The 15,259-nt window shown below is 35.8% G+C and overlaps 2 protein-coding genes across 3 annotated transcripts in view; one reads left to right on the forward strand and one right to left on the reverse strand.

The window, feature by feature from the left end:
* zdhhc9 (zinc finger DHHC-type palmitoyltransferase 9) overlaps nucleotides 1–6,366 on the forward strand; it is a 24,286-nt gene extending 17,920 nt beyond the window's left edge. The window contains exons 7-9 of the mRNA XM_052574415.1: nucleotides 886–989; nucleotides 1,207–1,315; nucleotides 4,143–6,366. Coding sequence (XP_052430375.1) covers nucleotides 886–989; nucleotides 1,207–1,315; nucleotides 4,143–4,310 — 381 coding nt within the window. The 3' untranslated portion in view covers nucleotides 4,311–6,366. The remainder of the gene's footprint in view (nucleotides 1–885; nucleotides 990–1,206; nucleotides 1,316–4,142) is intronic.
* On the reverse strand, nucleotides 5,869–13,732 carry sash3 (SAM and SH3 domain containing 3). Of its 2 annotated transcripts, none has more exons than XM_052574417.1 (8): nucleotides 13,497–13,732; nucleotides 11,689–11,781; nucleotides 9,509–9,640; nucleotides 8,748–8,895; nucleotides 8,517–8,668; nucleotides 7,670–7,882; nucleotides 7,434–7,578; nucleotides 5,869–7,325 (listed from the first exon to the last, which is right to left on the reverse strand). In XM_052574417.1, the coding sequence occupies exons 1-8, from the start codon at nucleotides 13,557–13,559 to the stop codon at nucleotides 7,120–7,122; spliced, it is 1,152 nt and encodes a 383-aa protein (XP_052430377.1). In that variant the 5' UTR covers nucleotides 13,560–13,732; the 3' UTR covers nucleotides 5,869–7,119. The 2 variants fall into 2 exon arrangements, with proteins under 2 accessions (XP_052430377.1, XP_052430376.1); XM_052574416.1 differs by having other exon boundaries at nucleotides 9,509–9,643; nucleotides 13,497–13,730.
* Nucleotides 13,733–15,259: the final 1,527 nt, after the last annotated feature.

Raw genomic sequence — 15,259 nt, forward strand, 5'->3', positions numbered from 1 at the left:
CCAAACCCCACAGAAAAATTTATAATAAATAAACTCTGATGAAAATAATCTTAAGGTTAAGCATTTATAAAAAATAAAAAAGTCTTAACACATGCATATATAGTAGTGTTTGGATTCCCTGCAGCGGTTTAAGTTAATTAATGCTTTGATTTAGTTTTGCAGAATCTTTAGTTTTGTGGCACTTTCACACATAGCCCTAATGATTAATTTAGGATGTTTTTTTTGTTGTTGTTTTGCCACATTTGCCCTCTGGCCTTTCTTTTCTTGTTAATGAGGAGTGAAAAATAGTGAGAGTGAGTAAGGGAGGAAGGGAGAAGGAAGGATGCAGTTGCTGCAAAAAATATGGTGTGACATGATGGTCGTTTACCTTTTGATTTAGTTTAAACTGGATTCTGTATCAATACCTGCAGACACTGTCATAGCTTCCAGTCAAATTCAGATACATCTTAACTTTTTACTGAAACCTAAAGCTGGTGTAACAATTTTGAGTGGAACACCACACATGGAACTTGGAAACTTTAGATGATTTTCCCCTCCAGATTTGCCTGTGATGCATACATACATTTCCATCTAGGAGTAGATGAAACCGTACAGGCATGTCTTTTTAAGATGAGGAACCTTGAAGTGCTTAACTAGATCAAATGAAATCCGTAGGGATGGAATGGCTAGAATTGAAAAGGCACATTTAAATAAAAGATAAAAAATACAAGATTCTTTTTCATCAAGCTCCTATTTGCACGGATGCTTTATAACTTGAAACATCAGAGTGCAGTGAAGAGTCAGTAGAGAGTTGGAGGCTGAAGCGGATTGTAACAGTCAGTGGCTGTTCTGACATTATGCTGGGGTTATTTTCAAAGTTCTAAGACCTTCATCTCTACTGTACAGATCAAAGGCTCGTGGTCTGGAAAGAACCGTGTGCAGAACCCTTATAGCCATAAGAACATCATCAAGAACTGCTGTGAGGTTCTGTGTGGCCCTAATTACCCCAGGTAGGAACATTAATGTAGTTTTGCTTGTATACAGGGGTGCCACAAAGTGGTATAGCATTGAATAAGATGACAAACTATGAAAAGCTTCACTTTTATAAGTAAGCGCCAGCATTGGTTTGCAGATGCCGTGTGGTTTGATTTTTTGATACATGTAAGTCAGGAAAATGTGACACCTGATCACAGGATTATATAACTCTGTCTTTCTCTTTTCTGCTAGTGTGTTGGACAGAAGAGGGGTGATGCTGGAAGACTCGACTAGCCCCGCCCCCCCTGCTGCGTCTGCTGCTTCCACCCATAAGAGCAGCAACCCTGTTTCACAAACCACAGTAAGACCACATTTTTTATGAGTGTTTGTGTGAACGAGTGAGTGTTCATTTGGCTGAAATGTAGCTGGCTGCCTTATTGTGCGTTGAGTAGTGAGTCTGCAAGAAAGATCTTAAATCAATTACCCTAAGAGCTGAGAGGGTTAGAAGGCCTGGAAAAAGATCCACGTGGAGTAAATGAATGCATTTATCGGCAATACACAGGATCATGGATATTTATATGTAATTTGATTTTATATATATATATATATATATATATATATATATATATATATATATATATATATACACACAGTGGGGCTCGAAATTTTGGGCACCCCTTGCAGAATTTGTGAAAATATGAGTAATTTTCAAAAAATATGAGAGATCATACTAAATGCATGTTATATTTTATTTAGTACTGTCCTGAGTAAGATATTGTGCATAAAAGATATTAACATTTAGTCCACAAGACAAAAAAAAATGCTGAAATTATTAAAATAACCCCACTCAAAAGTTTGGGAACCCTTGGTTTTAAGTACTGTGTTCTGTTACCTGATGATCCTCGACTGTCTTTCTGTTTTGTGATGGTTGTGCATGAGTCCCTTGTTTGTTCTGAACAGTTAAACTGAGCAGCGTTCTTCAGAAAAATCTTTAAAGTCCTGCAGATTCTTCAGTTTTCCAGTATCTTTGCATATTTGAACCCTTTCCAGCAGTGACTTTATGATTTTGAGATCCATCTTATCACACTGAGGACATTTGAGGGACTCAAACACAACTATTAAAAAAGGTTCAAACGTTCACTGATGCTCCAGAAGGAAACAAGATGCATTAAGAGCTGGGGGTGAAAACTTTGGAATTTGAATATCAAGGTAAATTGTACTTAATTTGTGTATCGGGAAACATACAAGTATCTTCTGTTGCTTACGAAGGGCAGAACTAAATGGAAAAAAATTATATTTCAACAAAATAAGAAAAATTTGGCCATCTTCATCGTGTTCAAAAGTTTAATGCATCTTGTTTCAAGGGACTCATGCACAACCATCACAAAACAGAAAGACAGTCGAGGATCATCAGGTGACCACACACAGTACTAAGAACCAAGGGTTCCCAAACTTTTGAGTGAGGTTATTTTAATAATTTCAGCATTTTTTTTTTGTCTTGTGGACTAAATGTTAATATCTTTTATGCACAATATCTTACTCAGGACAGTACTAAATAAAAAATAACATGCATTTAGTATGATCTCTCTTATTTTTTTGAAAATTACTCATATTTTCACAGATTCTGCAAGGGGTGCCCAAAGTTTCGAGCCCCACTGTGTGTGTGTGCATATATATATATATATATATATATATATATATATATATATATATATATATATATATATATATATTTATATATATATTTATTATTATTATTTTTTTTTACATTAACGTTTATGCATTTAGCAGACGCTTTATCCAAAGTGACTTAGTGCATTCAGGCTAACATTTTTTTACCTAAAGTGTTCCATGGGAATCAAACCCACCACCTTGCTATATATATATATATATATATATATGTGTGTGTGTGTGTGTGTATATATATATATATATATATATATATATATATATATATATATATATATATATCCCATGAGACACGAGATGTATAGGGAAAAATAGTATTTTATTCAACTGAAAAAAAAAAATGAACAAAATATATGTGCATTTTGAAATTAACTTGTACTTTATGATATTAAACTTCTATTTTAATGAGTTAAATGCAGCAATAAACATGTAAACCAGAGCTGCAAAATTCTGCATAAATTGAGAATCATGTTTTTTTTTATATATCGGACTATAAATTGGAGATTACGATTTTCTCATGATTCTAAAGAAGAATTTTTTTTTTTACTAGTTATGAAAAGTTAATTGCTTAAGTCTTTTTTTGTATATAAATTTGAATAAAATTAAATTGAGTCAGCTTCTCAATTCATAGAGACCTGTTTCTCAGTTGGAATCTTTTGAATGAATTACTCAATGACAAATACTTTTTTTAAACGGGCAGTTTGTCGCCACCTCGTGGCGGAAGAGGATATTGCCTTACAATACATACACTAGTTCAAATACTTTCGTTTTGATCGCTACTATCGAGAGAATAAGTGTTATACCCACACTATAAACATTTATCCAAGTACTTCTGTTATTTAAATGTCTGTAACACAGAAATAATGATGTGTGGTTGAAAATACTGTTTGTGTTGCTCTTTCTGGATCAGCTGCAGCATGAATGATTAATTAACATGGGTGCAAACAAAACGTGCTTCTCAAGCTCAACTGACACTAGCGCTGTGAAAAAGTCATGATAGACATAGCTGAATCATTGTCATTCAGGAATAAGATTGCGTGGGTCATCTTTTTCGCCTAAAAGATTCATCTTGCAACTCTAATGTAAACAAAGCAAATAATTTTGCAGGATATTGTTGTTGTTGTTGTTTGTTTATAAACTATAATTAGAGTATACTCTTTGTATATTGTAACATAATTAGTTACTTTTTATGGATTACATTGGTAATGGATTAAATTATTTAAAAATTTTTGGATTCTTATTTTGTCTCTTTTAATTTCTTTCTAAAAATCCTACTGTGTCATACAACCATTTAGCTTTGATTATATTCACAAAAGCTGTGTAAGTAAATTTGCAAAGCATGCTTCTGAATTTGGGTGAAAAAAAGCACCTCAAGCAAATTAGACTGAAATTTGAACTGAAATATTTCCAAGTTCCCTCTGAACCCTGCTAAGCACCCACTGGGTACATGTACCTCGTTTAGGAATGACAGTACTGACACATTCCCATTCTTCCTGCAGAAATCCTCAGCTCCCCTGATTCTCAATGAACATACCCCCGATGAAGCCAAGCCAAGCATTGGTGCAGACCCCCAGAAGAGCACCAGCTCCCCTAAAGAAGAGAAACCCCCCTCGCCAACATCCCCTAATGCTGTCGCCCCTGCAGTCATCAAAGAGTCGGCCCACTAGCTTTGAAAGCCTTCTTCTCCAGACTTCTCTCAACCCTCTGAACGTGCTCGCTCACAGGAACACACACAGAAAAACTCATGACTCGTTCAGAGCAGTGGTCTGTGCTTTCTGATACTCTTTCACAGAACGGGACCCCTTCTGCCTGGATCCTGCGCTAGCACACGAGACGAGATCTGGAGGTCTTGAGACTCTCCTCTCTGAATCACAGCATGATGAAACTCACAATGAGGGAAATGGGAAGCCACAGACTGAATGGAATGAGAATGGACTACCCTGAAGCGTAATGAGGACATTATTTCCCTCGTAAAATGTTCGGTTGTTTTTTCAGTGTCATTACCCGTTTCTGTATAGCCTGCCTCCATTATTCCTAACCATTTGTGTGCCCTGTAAAACCCATTACTAGCTTCTATTGTAGTTGTGCAAAATGCCCTTTGGATTAGACTTCTTTGTTTTCAAAGTGTTATCAGCAAAAGTGCTTTAGCCATAAACGTACATTTGAGGCCCAACAAATCTGCTTTATTTTGATGACGGGGCCATTTGGATCAGCTTAGTAAGTCAGTCAGTTATAAATGTGATTCAACTCCATGTCAAAACAGAAAGTTAAGCTCCGACTTGATTTTACAATCATCCTAGATGGTAGAAAGCAGAGGCTGTAAGATGTTTGTGTCAGTGGGTACAGGCCGATCTGCATCAGTAAGTGTGTGAGAGTGCCTTATCTATGCTCTACCATTACATCTACAGAGGACTCCATAATGCCCTAAATCTACTTATACCTGTAATCAATCAACTTCATTTTTAGACAAAGCTAACGATCCGTCAGAATGCAAAAAAAGCCATGGAGTAAATGTATATAATGTAAAAATGTATAAGAAGCTGCAAATTCCTTCTAAGAACTGGAAAACATGCCTGATTTATGACTATTATTTTTAGCTTATCTTATTTAACAAGGTCTTTCCACATCCACCCGACATATGAGCAACCTTTCCTTTTTTCCTTTTCACTAAGAGTCAGATATTACTACTCCAGGCCAAAGTAAATGAAAGAAAGTTGAATTTACATCTGAAAGTGAACTTTGCTGAGTCTAGGCATGGAAACGTTTAGTTGACCAAGTCTCCTTCAGTGTCATTTAAGCATGCTTTTGGATTGAATTAAGAAATTGTGCTCGTTTTTCTTTTTCCACTTTCTTTTCACAGTGTTTAAGGTAGCAGAGCTTGCCCCAGTGTATCAGCGAATGCGTATTGTAGTCACCTTTACTGATTTCACTGTAGTATGTTGAAGGTCACTTGTAAGGGAACACTTTATGGACAGACCTACAGACATCAGGGACCTATGGACTGTATATTTTTACATGAATTCTCATAGCCAGCCACACATTTGTTTCAGGGGAGTATTATGTGGAAAGTTTAGAAGTGAACTAAGAACGCCGTATGATTTATTTGGAACAGCCAGCTTTATAATGTTGCCAGTTCAGTGCCAACTCACAGCAGTATATAAGCTGGAACGGTTATGAGAGTGATTCGTTTGCTTCTTGTTTCCTTTACTGATGTTGAAGAATGTGTTGAGGGTAAAAGTCCTTTATTGCAGGAAACGTAGTTCTTCAGAAACCAACAGAATGTGCTTCTATCAGATTTTTAATTTATAGCAGATGGGGTTTTTTGTGAGTACTATGGTGGGAACGTGTGTGTGTGTGTATGCAAGATGTGAATATTCATTTGCTAGGCCGAAGGTAAATGGTAATGTGCTTAAAACTGCGCTGAATGAATCCCACTTTTTTTAAGTCATGTAATGTGTCATAATATACTAATTTAGTAAATAAAGCCAAGTCTTTAATGCCAAGTCAGTGTAATGTATAAGTTTGGAATATTAGCAAAAGATGGTCCGCTCTAGATATTTGGATAGGATGCATAACATACACATTATACATCATCACGAATTGAGTTCTGTTCACTTTGCTTGGTAATAACACTGTGATCATGTATATCCTCATACTCTTCACTTTCTACTTATGAATTTGTGTGTGTGTATGTGTTCATTAAATTATATGGTATTATTACAATCTCTTTGTTTCAAAATTTTCTTTTTCTTAAAAAAACACAAACAAAACTAGCTAAATAAACGGTGAAAGTACAGACATCAGTATAAATGACAAACGGAAGGCTAAAACGGAATACAATCAAAACAACAATGGCTTTGAAAACATATCATGACAGAAATTACCATAAACAGGAACCAAAACAGAAGCAAAAGAACAAAACTGAACAATGTGCTTTTCCTCTTTCATGTCTGACAAAAAAAAAAAAAAACATTTTGGAGCGCACCAGTTGTTTTACCCTGTACATTCATTTCGGCAGAAACCGTCGAACAGAAGTAAATAAAATGCTACTTCATAGCTAAACGTATGATGATGTTGAAACTTCTCAGATATTAGAGAGTCACAGTTAGGTCACACACATCACATTTACCAGAAAAAGATGGCTTAAATATTGAACCTAAGCTGAGTAAAATCAATATTTGGGGTTTCAGCATTCTTCTTATTTTAAGCCATAGGTTTAATCCATGGAATATCACTTCATGCACATGCTGTCTGTTTTGCAAAAAACCTTCACCTTTGTCTCAGCGAGAATAAATGATGGTACCTTCAAGTTCTCTATACCATCTTTTAAGAAGACCTACTGGCTTCCATATGGGCTGTGCATTTTAACGTTTTCTCTTTCATGAATTGAATCCAGCACGTGGATATAACATCCTTTCTGTCAGAGAGGATGAGAGAGTTTCAAAGAAGCAGGATCGAAAGAACATTCTGGTGGCTTCACTCGGTTTGGCTCTCAGGACTCTCCTCTACCTTCATCTCCTCCAGTTGTTCCTGAATTGCATTGAGCTTTGTTTCTGTGTCCGGATCAGTCTCTGGCTCCGGGGGCTCTTCGCGTCCGTTTGTCAGGTTCTCTGTGCTTTCGTAACAACCCGAGTCCCGTGGCATTTCAGTCTTTTGCTCCTCTGCATCAGATTCGTCCTCCGCTGGAGAGCAGAAAGGATGTCAGCACATCAAACAGACAGCAAGTTATAAATATGTAATGAAACAAATACGAAAAAAGGCTAGACTCAATGGCTCTTTAGTGGACTTACAGTCATGAAGCAATTCTGCTGCTTTCAGTATCTTCGCACGTTGCTCAGGGTCTGTAATGTTCAGTTCGTTCAGGTGGGACTCCTTCAGACCTCTGAAATCCTCCAAACTCTGGAAGCCGTGCATGGACAGGAGAGATCCCAGCTCCTGAAACAAACAATGAAATCAGTCAGAGCAGATCCTATTGTACTGTGATGTAATGGCCCAAGTGTTAAAGAGAAAGTGACTTGGGACTTACAGTTAGGCCCATTCTCTCCAGAACTTCCTCCAAGGTTTGTGGTTTGGGCTTGTTCTTGCGTCCTTGACTCCGGCTTCGCTTCCTCTTTGGTGGTGTTTCCTCATCTGGTAGTATTGTGACGTAGATGAATTTAAAAGAGCCCACTTTGTTGTTGAGTTTACCAGTCCAGGTGCCCACTGGTGGCTTCTCAATGATCTGGATGATGTCTCCTTTCTGTGTGTTTTCAAAAACGTCAGTGCACTACATACAATACATATGCTGCACACTCATTTATTTTAAAGGATTTGTTGCATCCAAAATTCTGGAATTCTTCACTTGCATTACTGTCTTTCGTGAAACATAGAAAAATAAATTCTGAATAATATACTGGCTGTTATTATTTCACGATTGGGGATTTAAAAATGTCCATATTTCTACATAGCACACAGATTTTATGGACCACTTTTTGATACTTTCACAGGGCCTTTCCTGCTTGAATACTTCAGGTCAAAAGTCTTTGTAATTTGTATGGAAAAGAGCAGCAGTACAATTCCTCAAATTTTATTTCAATAGCACATTTTATACCAGGGTTATTATAGTTTAAAAATGGCTACTTAATATGAAAATAAATGTTAACTGAAATAAAATACTGAAATTATTTCAGGGAGCTGCCAAGGAAAAAATTCTCATTTACATTTAGCTTAACCTTGAAGTACTGAAATAACTATATGAAAATATATAAAAATACCATAAATAACAATGAATAGAATATAAATTGGTTTAAAATTTATTTAACGAATTTAAACAAATAAAAGAGAAGAATACATAAATAGACCAATGGGAAAACAGCACTTTTTAAAAAGCGGACCTGTAGTTTGAGGGATTCCATGTCATAAGGGCTGGGGGTGAAGTCAGTGTGGACGAGGGCTCTGCCGCAGAAGGGCCCTGTGTAGTTGCTGTCCTCCAGTCTCATGCTGTCTCTCTGGCTGAAGCCACTGTCCAGACTCTGCCTGTCAGCACCTGCACATCAGAAGAAAAAAATCAATCAGGCTCATGATCTGACTTCAGCTTCATATCGTGCTGAGCTGAGCTGGCTTACATCCAGAGAGCTGGCGCGTGAGAGGGCTGTGCATTGTGTCCTCTGAGCTGTTGGAGCACACAGATATTCTGTTCCCGGTGAGATCTGGCGTCCAGTCACTTGACATTGGAGACATTGGAGACATAGAGCCGTCCTCCCCACTCTCATTCTGAAATCAACAAACGTAATATAAATAACAGTTCAGTTTAATTCAAATCCTCATGAATGTCTTTGTGACCTAACATTAAGCTACTGGAAAGAGTGCTGACTGTATAAAATGTTCTAATATCATCCACATGGGGGAGACAAATTCAATGTTATTTCTTAAACAGGCGGCTAGTATGTTAGCTTACTTAGAAAAATAAAGAAATAAATAAAATACAATTAGAAATCAGAAAAATTTAATCTGTTACATTAAGTGATTTTTTTGATGGTACGTTAGTTTATAATAAAATATACCAAACTGCTAAAATAAGATAATAAACATTTACAGAAATGTTTATGGGACCGAGATATTTTAACAGGATTTTAAATGTAACATTTTACAATAGGGTTGAATTAATTTATATTAATCAGTGCATTAGGTATCAGTAACTCATACTTTTACAGCATTTATTAATATAGTTTAATGCTAATTTATAAATGCAATTAAATTACATATTTATAAAATGGATTTCGGAATACTCAAACATCTGAAATGATAAAAACAATATTTTATGTAGCAATTAACATTAACCAAGGTTAATAAGTGTTTATTGATATTATTGTACGTTTTAACTCACCCCCTCCTCCGCAAGGGCTTTCTGTACCATCTTGGAAGTTTTACGGGTCATTGTGCGAGTTATGACATTTCTCCATTTCTTTCCCAGTTTCCCGTTACTTTTCCCCGAATCCTCCGGTGGTGCACCCTCCAGCTGCTGAAAGAAATTTCACAAAAAAATATTCTGTTTTTACTGAGCACTTACTCAGTATCTACTAATTTTGTCCCCTCGACTCATCAAACTTCCTCTTGTCTAAAAAGGTCTACAGGCAATGAATAACTGTTTCTATACTGCTGGCCCTCATAGACATGTTGTTCTGTCCTGGCTCCATCATTAAAGAGACTGAGACAGACTTCTGTTAGAATGTATTGCCTTGATTTACCTCAAGTAACCTTTGTGTTTTTAATGACTGATTGCAGAACTCTTTGAAGTGTTTTTCATAACCCATCTGTTAAATGCCATGTTCTGTTCAGAGGTTTGCCCTGGCCAAGCTGAATCAGCGTGTATTTGTTTGTGACATAACCTCATTATGAGCAGTGTGTTTTAAAACTATGGGCCCCTGTTCTCGGGAGGATTTCCAGTTGAGTCTGTGACAGCGGTTTTTCTGTTTCTACCCACAGTGTGACTCCTCCTCTCTGAGCTCTGAGAGAAATGTAACAGCCTCTTCCTTTTAGGACAACATGTGCTGTTATCAAAGACACAGACAAAAGTACCTGTCTACGTCAAGGGGATTTTACATCTGACTGTTACATTACCTTTGTGTTTATACCTCAGCACTTCACTTAAACTTCTGCACAGAAACCTATCCCATACCATTAAACATTTTCGATACTGAACAGGAGACTGTTTTAACAGCCAAAAAAAAAAGTATTAATATTTATTAAATTATTAATTAATTAGAAATATATTTTAATCAATTTATTTGTTTGTTAAAACAATGTCTCATTAGAAAAATATATACATGTAAAATGTTACAAATGTTTTAAAAGAAGTCTCTTATCCTCATCAAGGCTGCAATTAGTTATTCAAAAACAGAGTAAAATTGTAGTATTGTACTATATTATTACAATTAAAATATATTAAATATAATTTTCAGGAGCCATTACTACAGTCTTCAGTCATCATTTTAATATGCTAGTCAAAATACATATGTAAAATTATTATTAATATTGTTTTGTATTTTATTTGTATTATTATCAAAATATATTATCAATATGCTGTGCTGCATAATATTTTTGTGGGAAAAAATGTGATGCATTGTTTTCAGGATTCTATAAAGTTTCCAGAACAGCATTTATTTGAAATTAATTTTGCAACATTATGTCTTTACTGTCACTTTAGATAATTTTTATGTCCTTGCTAAAAGTATTTATTAAAATATATAAAATGTATCTTGTTGATCCCAAAACTTTTGAATGCAATGCATATAAATGAAAATTAACAGATAACTCTGTTTTAAAAAAGTTCAAAAATCATATATTTATACTGCATTCCAATTAATATCAATCAAACTAGAGTTGGGTTGTTTTTATTAATTAATTAAACACAATAAAACACAATAAAACATAATAAAAAAAAGCCTGATTTATGAAAATTAATAAAAATGAAGTTATCTGTTTTTGCAAATAAATATACACAGTTGCTCTGCATAATAAAGCACAATTGTCTGCTCTGAAAAGCAGACAGAAGGCTAAAGCAGGCTCTCTGCTTGGATGGCTCATGAAAGGATGACATCCTGTCTAGATATTTTTAAAACAGTGTGGCTTTCAAATGAAACAGTTATTAAGCATCATACTAGCAGTTTGGGTTAATATTAACTGTGACTCTGAAGTTGTTTTTTCGACACAGCTTCCCATTATCCAGTATTTTGATAATCATGAGACAGAAGTATGTTGGCCCTTGAGGATGGAAAGCTCATCTCTATAGTCACAGGGATAGTTCACCAAAACTGAGCATTGTGTCATGACTCACCCTCAAGTTGTTCCAAACGTTCCAAAAGAAGATATCTGGAAAAATGGTATCCTATGACTTCCATAGTATTACTACCATGCACTGGCAGTCAACTGTCAACTATTTGGTAACCAACATTCTTCAAAATATCTTCTTTTGTGTTCAACAGCTAAAACAAATAACTCGTACATGTTTGGAACCTGTTGGGAGGTGCGCAAATGACCATTTCTTTGACAAACTAGTGCACTTACTGTTTCATCCAGTGTAGGCTCAGAGCTCACTACGGGTGAGGACGGCTTCGGCTTCATGAAGTCTTTGAAGCTGCTGGACCTTTGCAGAGTCAGCTGTGAACACAGAACAGGTTCTCATCCCAGACTAATTAAAGTCCAGCATTCAGATGAACAGATTGATGATAACACTTGCTTTAACTCATGTGTGGTGGAAAAACCATTGAACTGTTCACAAAAAATAAGCTGTTTGGTGACCCTTTGTCAATGTAACTTCTCAATGTAATTGTGAAACAATGTGTGAGTCAAATCTTTCTACTACAAAGGGACAAAGACTCAACTTAATTGAGGGCCATTGGACTAAACATAAATTATAATTACATTTAACAGATATATAAAAATTCACTTTTATTCTGTTATGGTATAGTGGGCCAAATCAAAGGTCATAATGAGCTAACTTTGGCCTGGTTTGTGCACCGCTGATTTATTTAATAAAGCAAAATCATTTTACATGATGCTCATTTATATTATGAAAACAGATGCATTTAAATAATTTTTAATTTAATGTAATAAATTTAAATGTATTGCATTGTATTACATGTGGCTTGAACCAGAGTAGTTTCATTCAAGGCTAAGAAACTTTTTTTTAATTAATGATCGTCATTCAGTTTGGGTTTTGTGGGCTGCTGTACATATTCGCTCTAATTTGATGTTTTTCTTTTATCAAAACCTTTCACTGTGCCACTTTACTTCAGCACAGGAAGTGGGTAATGTCAGAGTCAACATGCAGCCAATCCCTGCAGAGCTATGCACTATCTAGACAACACACGACAAACTGCAATCTGCTAAAACAACTAACTGCAGAGAGATTGTTCAGCCGGTAAATACTGGTAAAATGACCTCCTGTCAAACTATCAGTGCACAAACCTTCCCTATAAGTTTCCCCCAACACAGTGACAACACTCTGCATCATCATGAGATGTTGAAATATATTTTTGACAGATCTCGGCAGAAATGATTACTCATAATCTAAAGCATGGCCAAAGAGGAAGCTGCAACATTTGAGATGATGTGGAAGTATTTTCATTTACACCATGGTTAATCCATGTCAAAACTATGCTACATCCTCTGCTCTGGATATGGATATGAGAAAGGCATTGGTTAAGAAATTAATAAAAGACATCAAAATAACCTTACAAAAAAATAAAAGACACAAAAAGTAACCCTAACCCACATCAGCAAGATTTTCAGATCTCGCTTCGCTAAGGTTCCATGCATTTACAAACCACCTGCAGTTTCACAGAGGAGAAATATCGAAACTGTTGGCTGTTCCACGCAAGATGTGAATCAAATGGAAAATAAGAGTAATGCTGTAGAAGCAGTTAACCACTGATTGAGAAGTGAAGCGGGCTGTGAAGACCTACGTAAATGTCACTTTGAATTGAGGAGCTGCGTTTGGATGCTTTGCTCTGATGAAATATGAGCTGTTTCAGGATATGTGGTATGGTCTGCTGTCTCTACAGGAACTGCTTCACAGCCATGCATTTTACCCAGAGCAGTCATAGAGTTTCAGTTCTAACAGGTCTGAAGTCAAACAGGACAATTTACAATAGGACTAGATCAAAAAATCCTCTCCAAGTACTGTTGATCGAACAGTTAGCAAATAAACCACATGTGTTCTGGAACATTGAAATTTGTTTAATATACCTTCTGCTTTCTAAACAGCATATTCTGTGTGTTTGTGTCCCTTGAAGGAAACTTTCATTAATTCTACTCTTGCTTTAATTGACCAAAACTGGGCCGAACATGCAGATTAATACACAAACTCCTACCTTCTTCTTTTGCACCTGGGTCTGCTCCTTTTCAGATGCGTTGGATGGTTTCCGTCGTAGCATCTTGATCAGTAGTGGGTGGTCAATTTTCTCCTGAGGACCACGACTATAGCTGTGGCAGTGTGTCTCTGGGCTGTGAACTAACTGTCGGTCTTACTGCCACGGTGCCGCTCACAGAGAGACAAAAGCCAACAGAGGAGGAAGAGGCAGAAGAAAAGTTCTTCTCTGATCGCTGGAGTGGAGAACTAAACGGGGGAAGTCACATGACTAGACAGGAACCTATTTTTTTGAGAGGTGGTTTTGGTTGAAATGGTTCATATCATAAAAGAATAAACAAACCAGATAGAAAAAGATGAAATAAGACAACAACCTAATTACCATTTATTTATATATTCAGTCATGCTGAGCATTCTCAGCCTGAAACTTTGTAACGGAGCTCAGATATGAGCATTAGGAATTATTATTATTATTATTTATTTATTTATTGAGATTAACAGTGAATTGAGTCTCTGACTATTAATATTTAGAATATTTGATTATTTAAATATTCTTACATTTGTAAATCATGTAACTTATATATATATATATATATATATATATATATATATATATATATATATATACACATTTTATATTAATATATATATATATATATATATATATATATATATATATATATATATATATATATATATATATATATACACATTTTATATTAATATATATATATATATATATATATATATATATATTTTTTTTTTTTTTTTTTTAGTAAAATATTTTTTATTAAAATTAATAAAATGATATATATTTACACACACACACACACACACACACACATATATATATATATATATATATATATATATATATCATATATTATTATTATAACATTAGCGATTATGATGCGTCTGGCAACTAATATGTTAAAGTAAAAAAGTGTCCTAAAAGCGAAGACTGACGTTTTTGTGTGTAAGTTTACAGCCAGCTGGGAGAGACAATAGAGGAAGTTTCTGTGTGTGTGTGTGAGTTGCCAGAGTTATTTTTGTTTGTTTTTTAAACACCACGTGGTAAGATGTCAGACAAATACGAGCCTGTCATGAGTATGAAACATCTGAGCCAAAGAGGCTGGTGTTTACAGCACATTTCAGCTGCCAGTAACATGTAGTGCATGACTTTAGATAAGAACAATATTTTGTTGTACAAGCACAGTGACAACTTTAATGAGGTCATTGTTTTCAAAACCTGCAGTTCCTCTTTATGTACGGTCACGCCATCCAGAGCCTCGGCTAGCAAAGAAACAAATGACAAATATACAGTATCGTACCCATCTGTCCTGTTTTTGTGAAGATAAGGAACAATACTGAAAGTTGTTTTGAGCTGGAGGAGCCAAACAAAGAAGCGCAGAGAGAGAGAATGAGCGAGTGAGCGGATGTTTGAGAAACCGCACTCACACCTTATTGCGGTTCTGACAGAACTGTTGCCAAGCAACAGCACCTCTGCAGGCATGAGTCCTTCACATGCAGCAGTGCTACTGACAGCAGCTTGCTTAAGGCCTGTGACAATAAAAGGGGAACCTAAAAGCTGCTTCTCAGAACGCTGTTAAGATGTGCGTCTGCTCTGATATCTGTGTGAGAGATAGGACTTGCTTTCATGCTGTCATCATGTCAGTTACAGTGCCCTAAATCATGCCCAGCTCTAAAATCAACACACCCATGTATAACAAACAAACGGCATGTTATGACACATTGTGCCAATATGTT

The sequence above is a fragment of the Carassius gibelio genome, chromosome B14, assembly GCF_023724105.1.
Source record: "Carassius gibelio isolate Cgi1373 ecotype wild population from Czech Republic chromosome B14, carGib1.2-hapl.c, whole genome shotgun sequence".
In the NCBI taxonomy this organism is placed as follows: Eukaryota; Metazoa; Chordata; class Actinopteri; order Cypriniformes; family Cyprinidae; genus Carassius; species Carassius gibelio.

Excerpts from the sequence above, each read along its gene's own strand:
- sash3 (XM_052574416.1), bottom strand. The coding sequence starts at position 13,559 with ATGCTACGACGGAAACCATCCAACGCATCTGAAAAGGAGCAGACCCAG. Across the intron at positions 7,883-8,516 it reads TGGAATCCCTCAAACTACAG|AAAGGAGACATCATCCAGAT; the intron begins GTCCGCTTTTTA and ends GAAAACACACAG. Across the intron at positions 7,326-7,433 it reads AGCAGAATTGCTTCATGACT|CGGAGGACGAATCTGATGCA; the intron begins GTAAGTCCACTA and ends TCTGCTCTCCAG.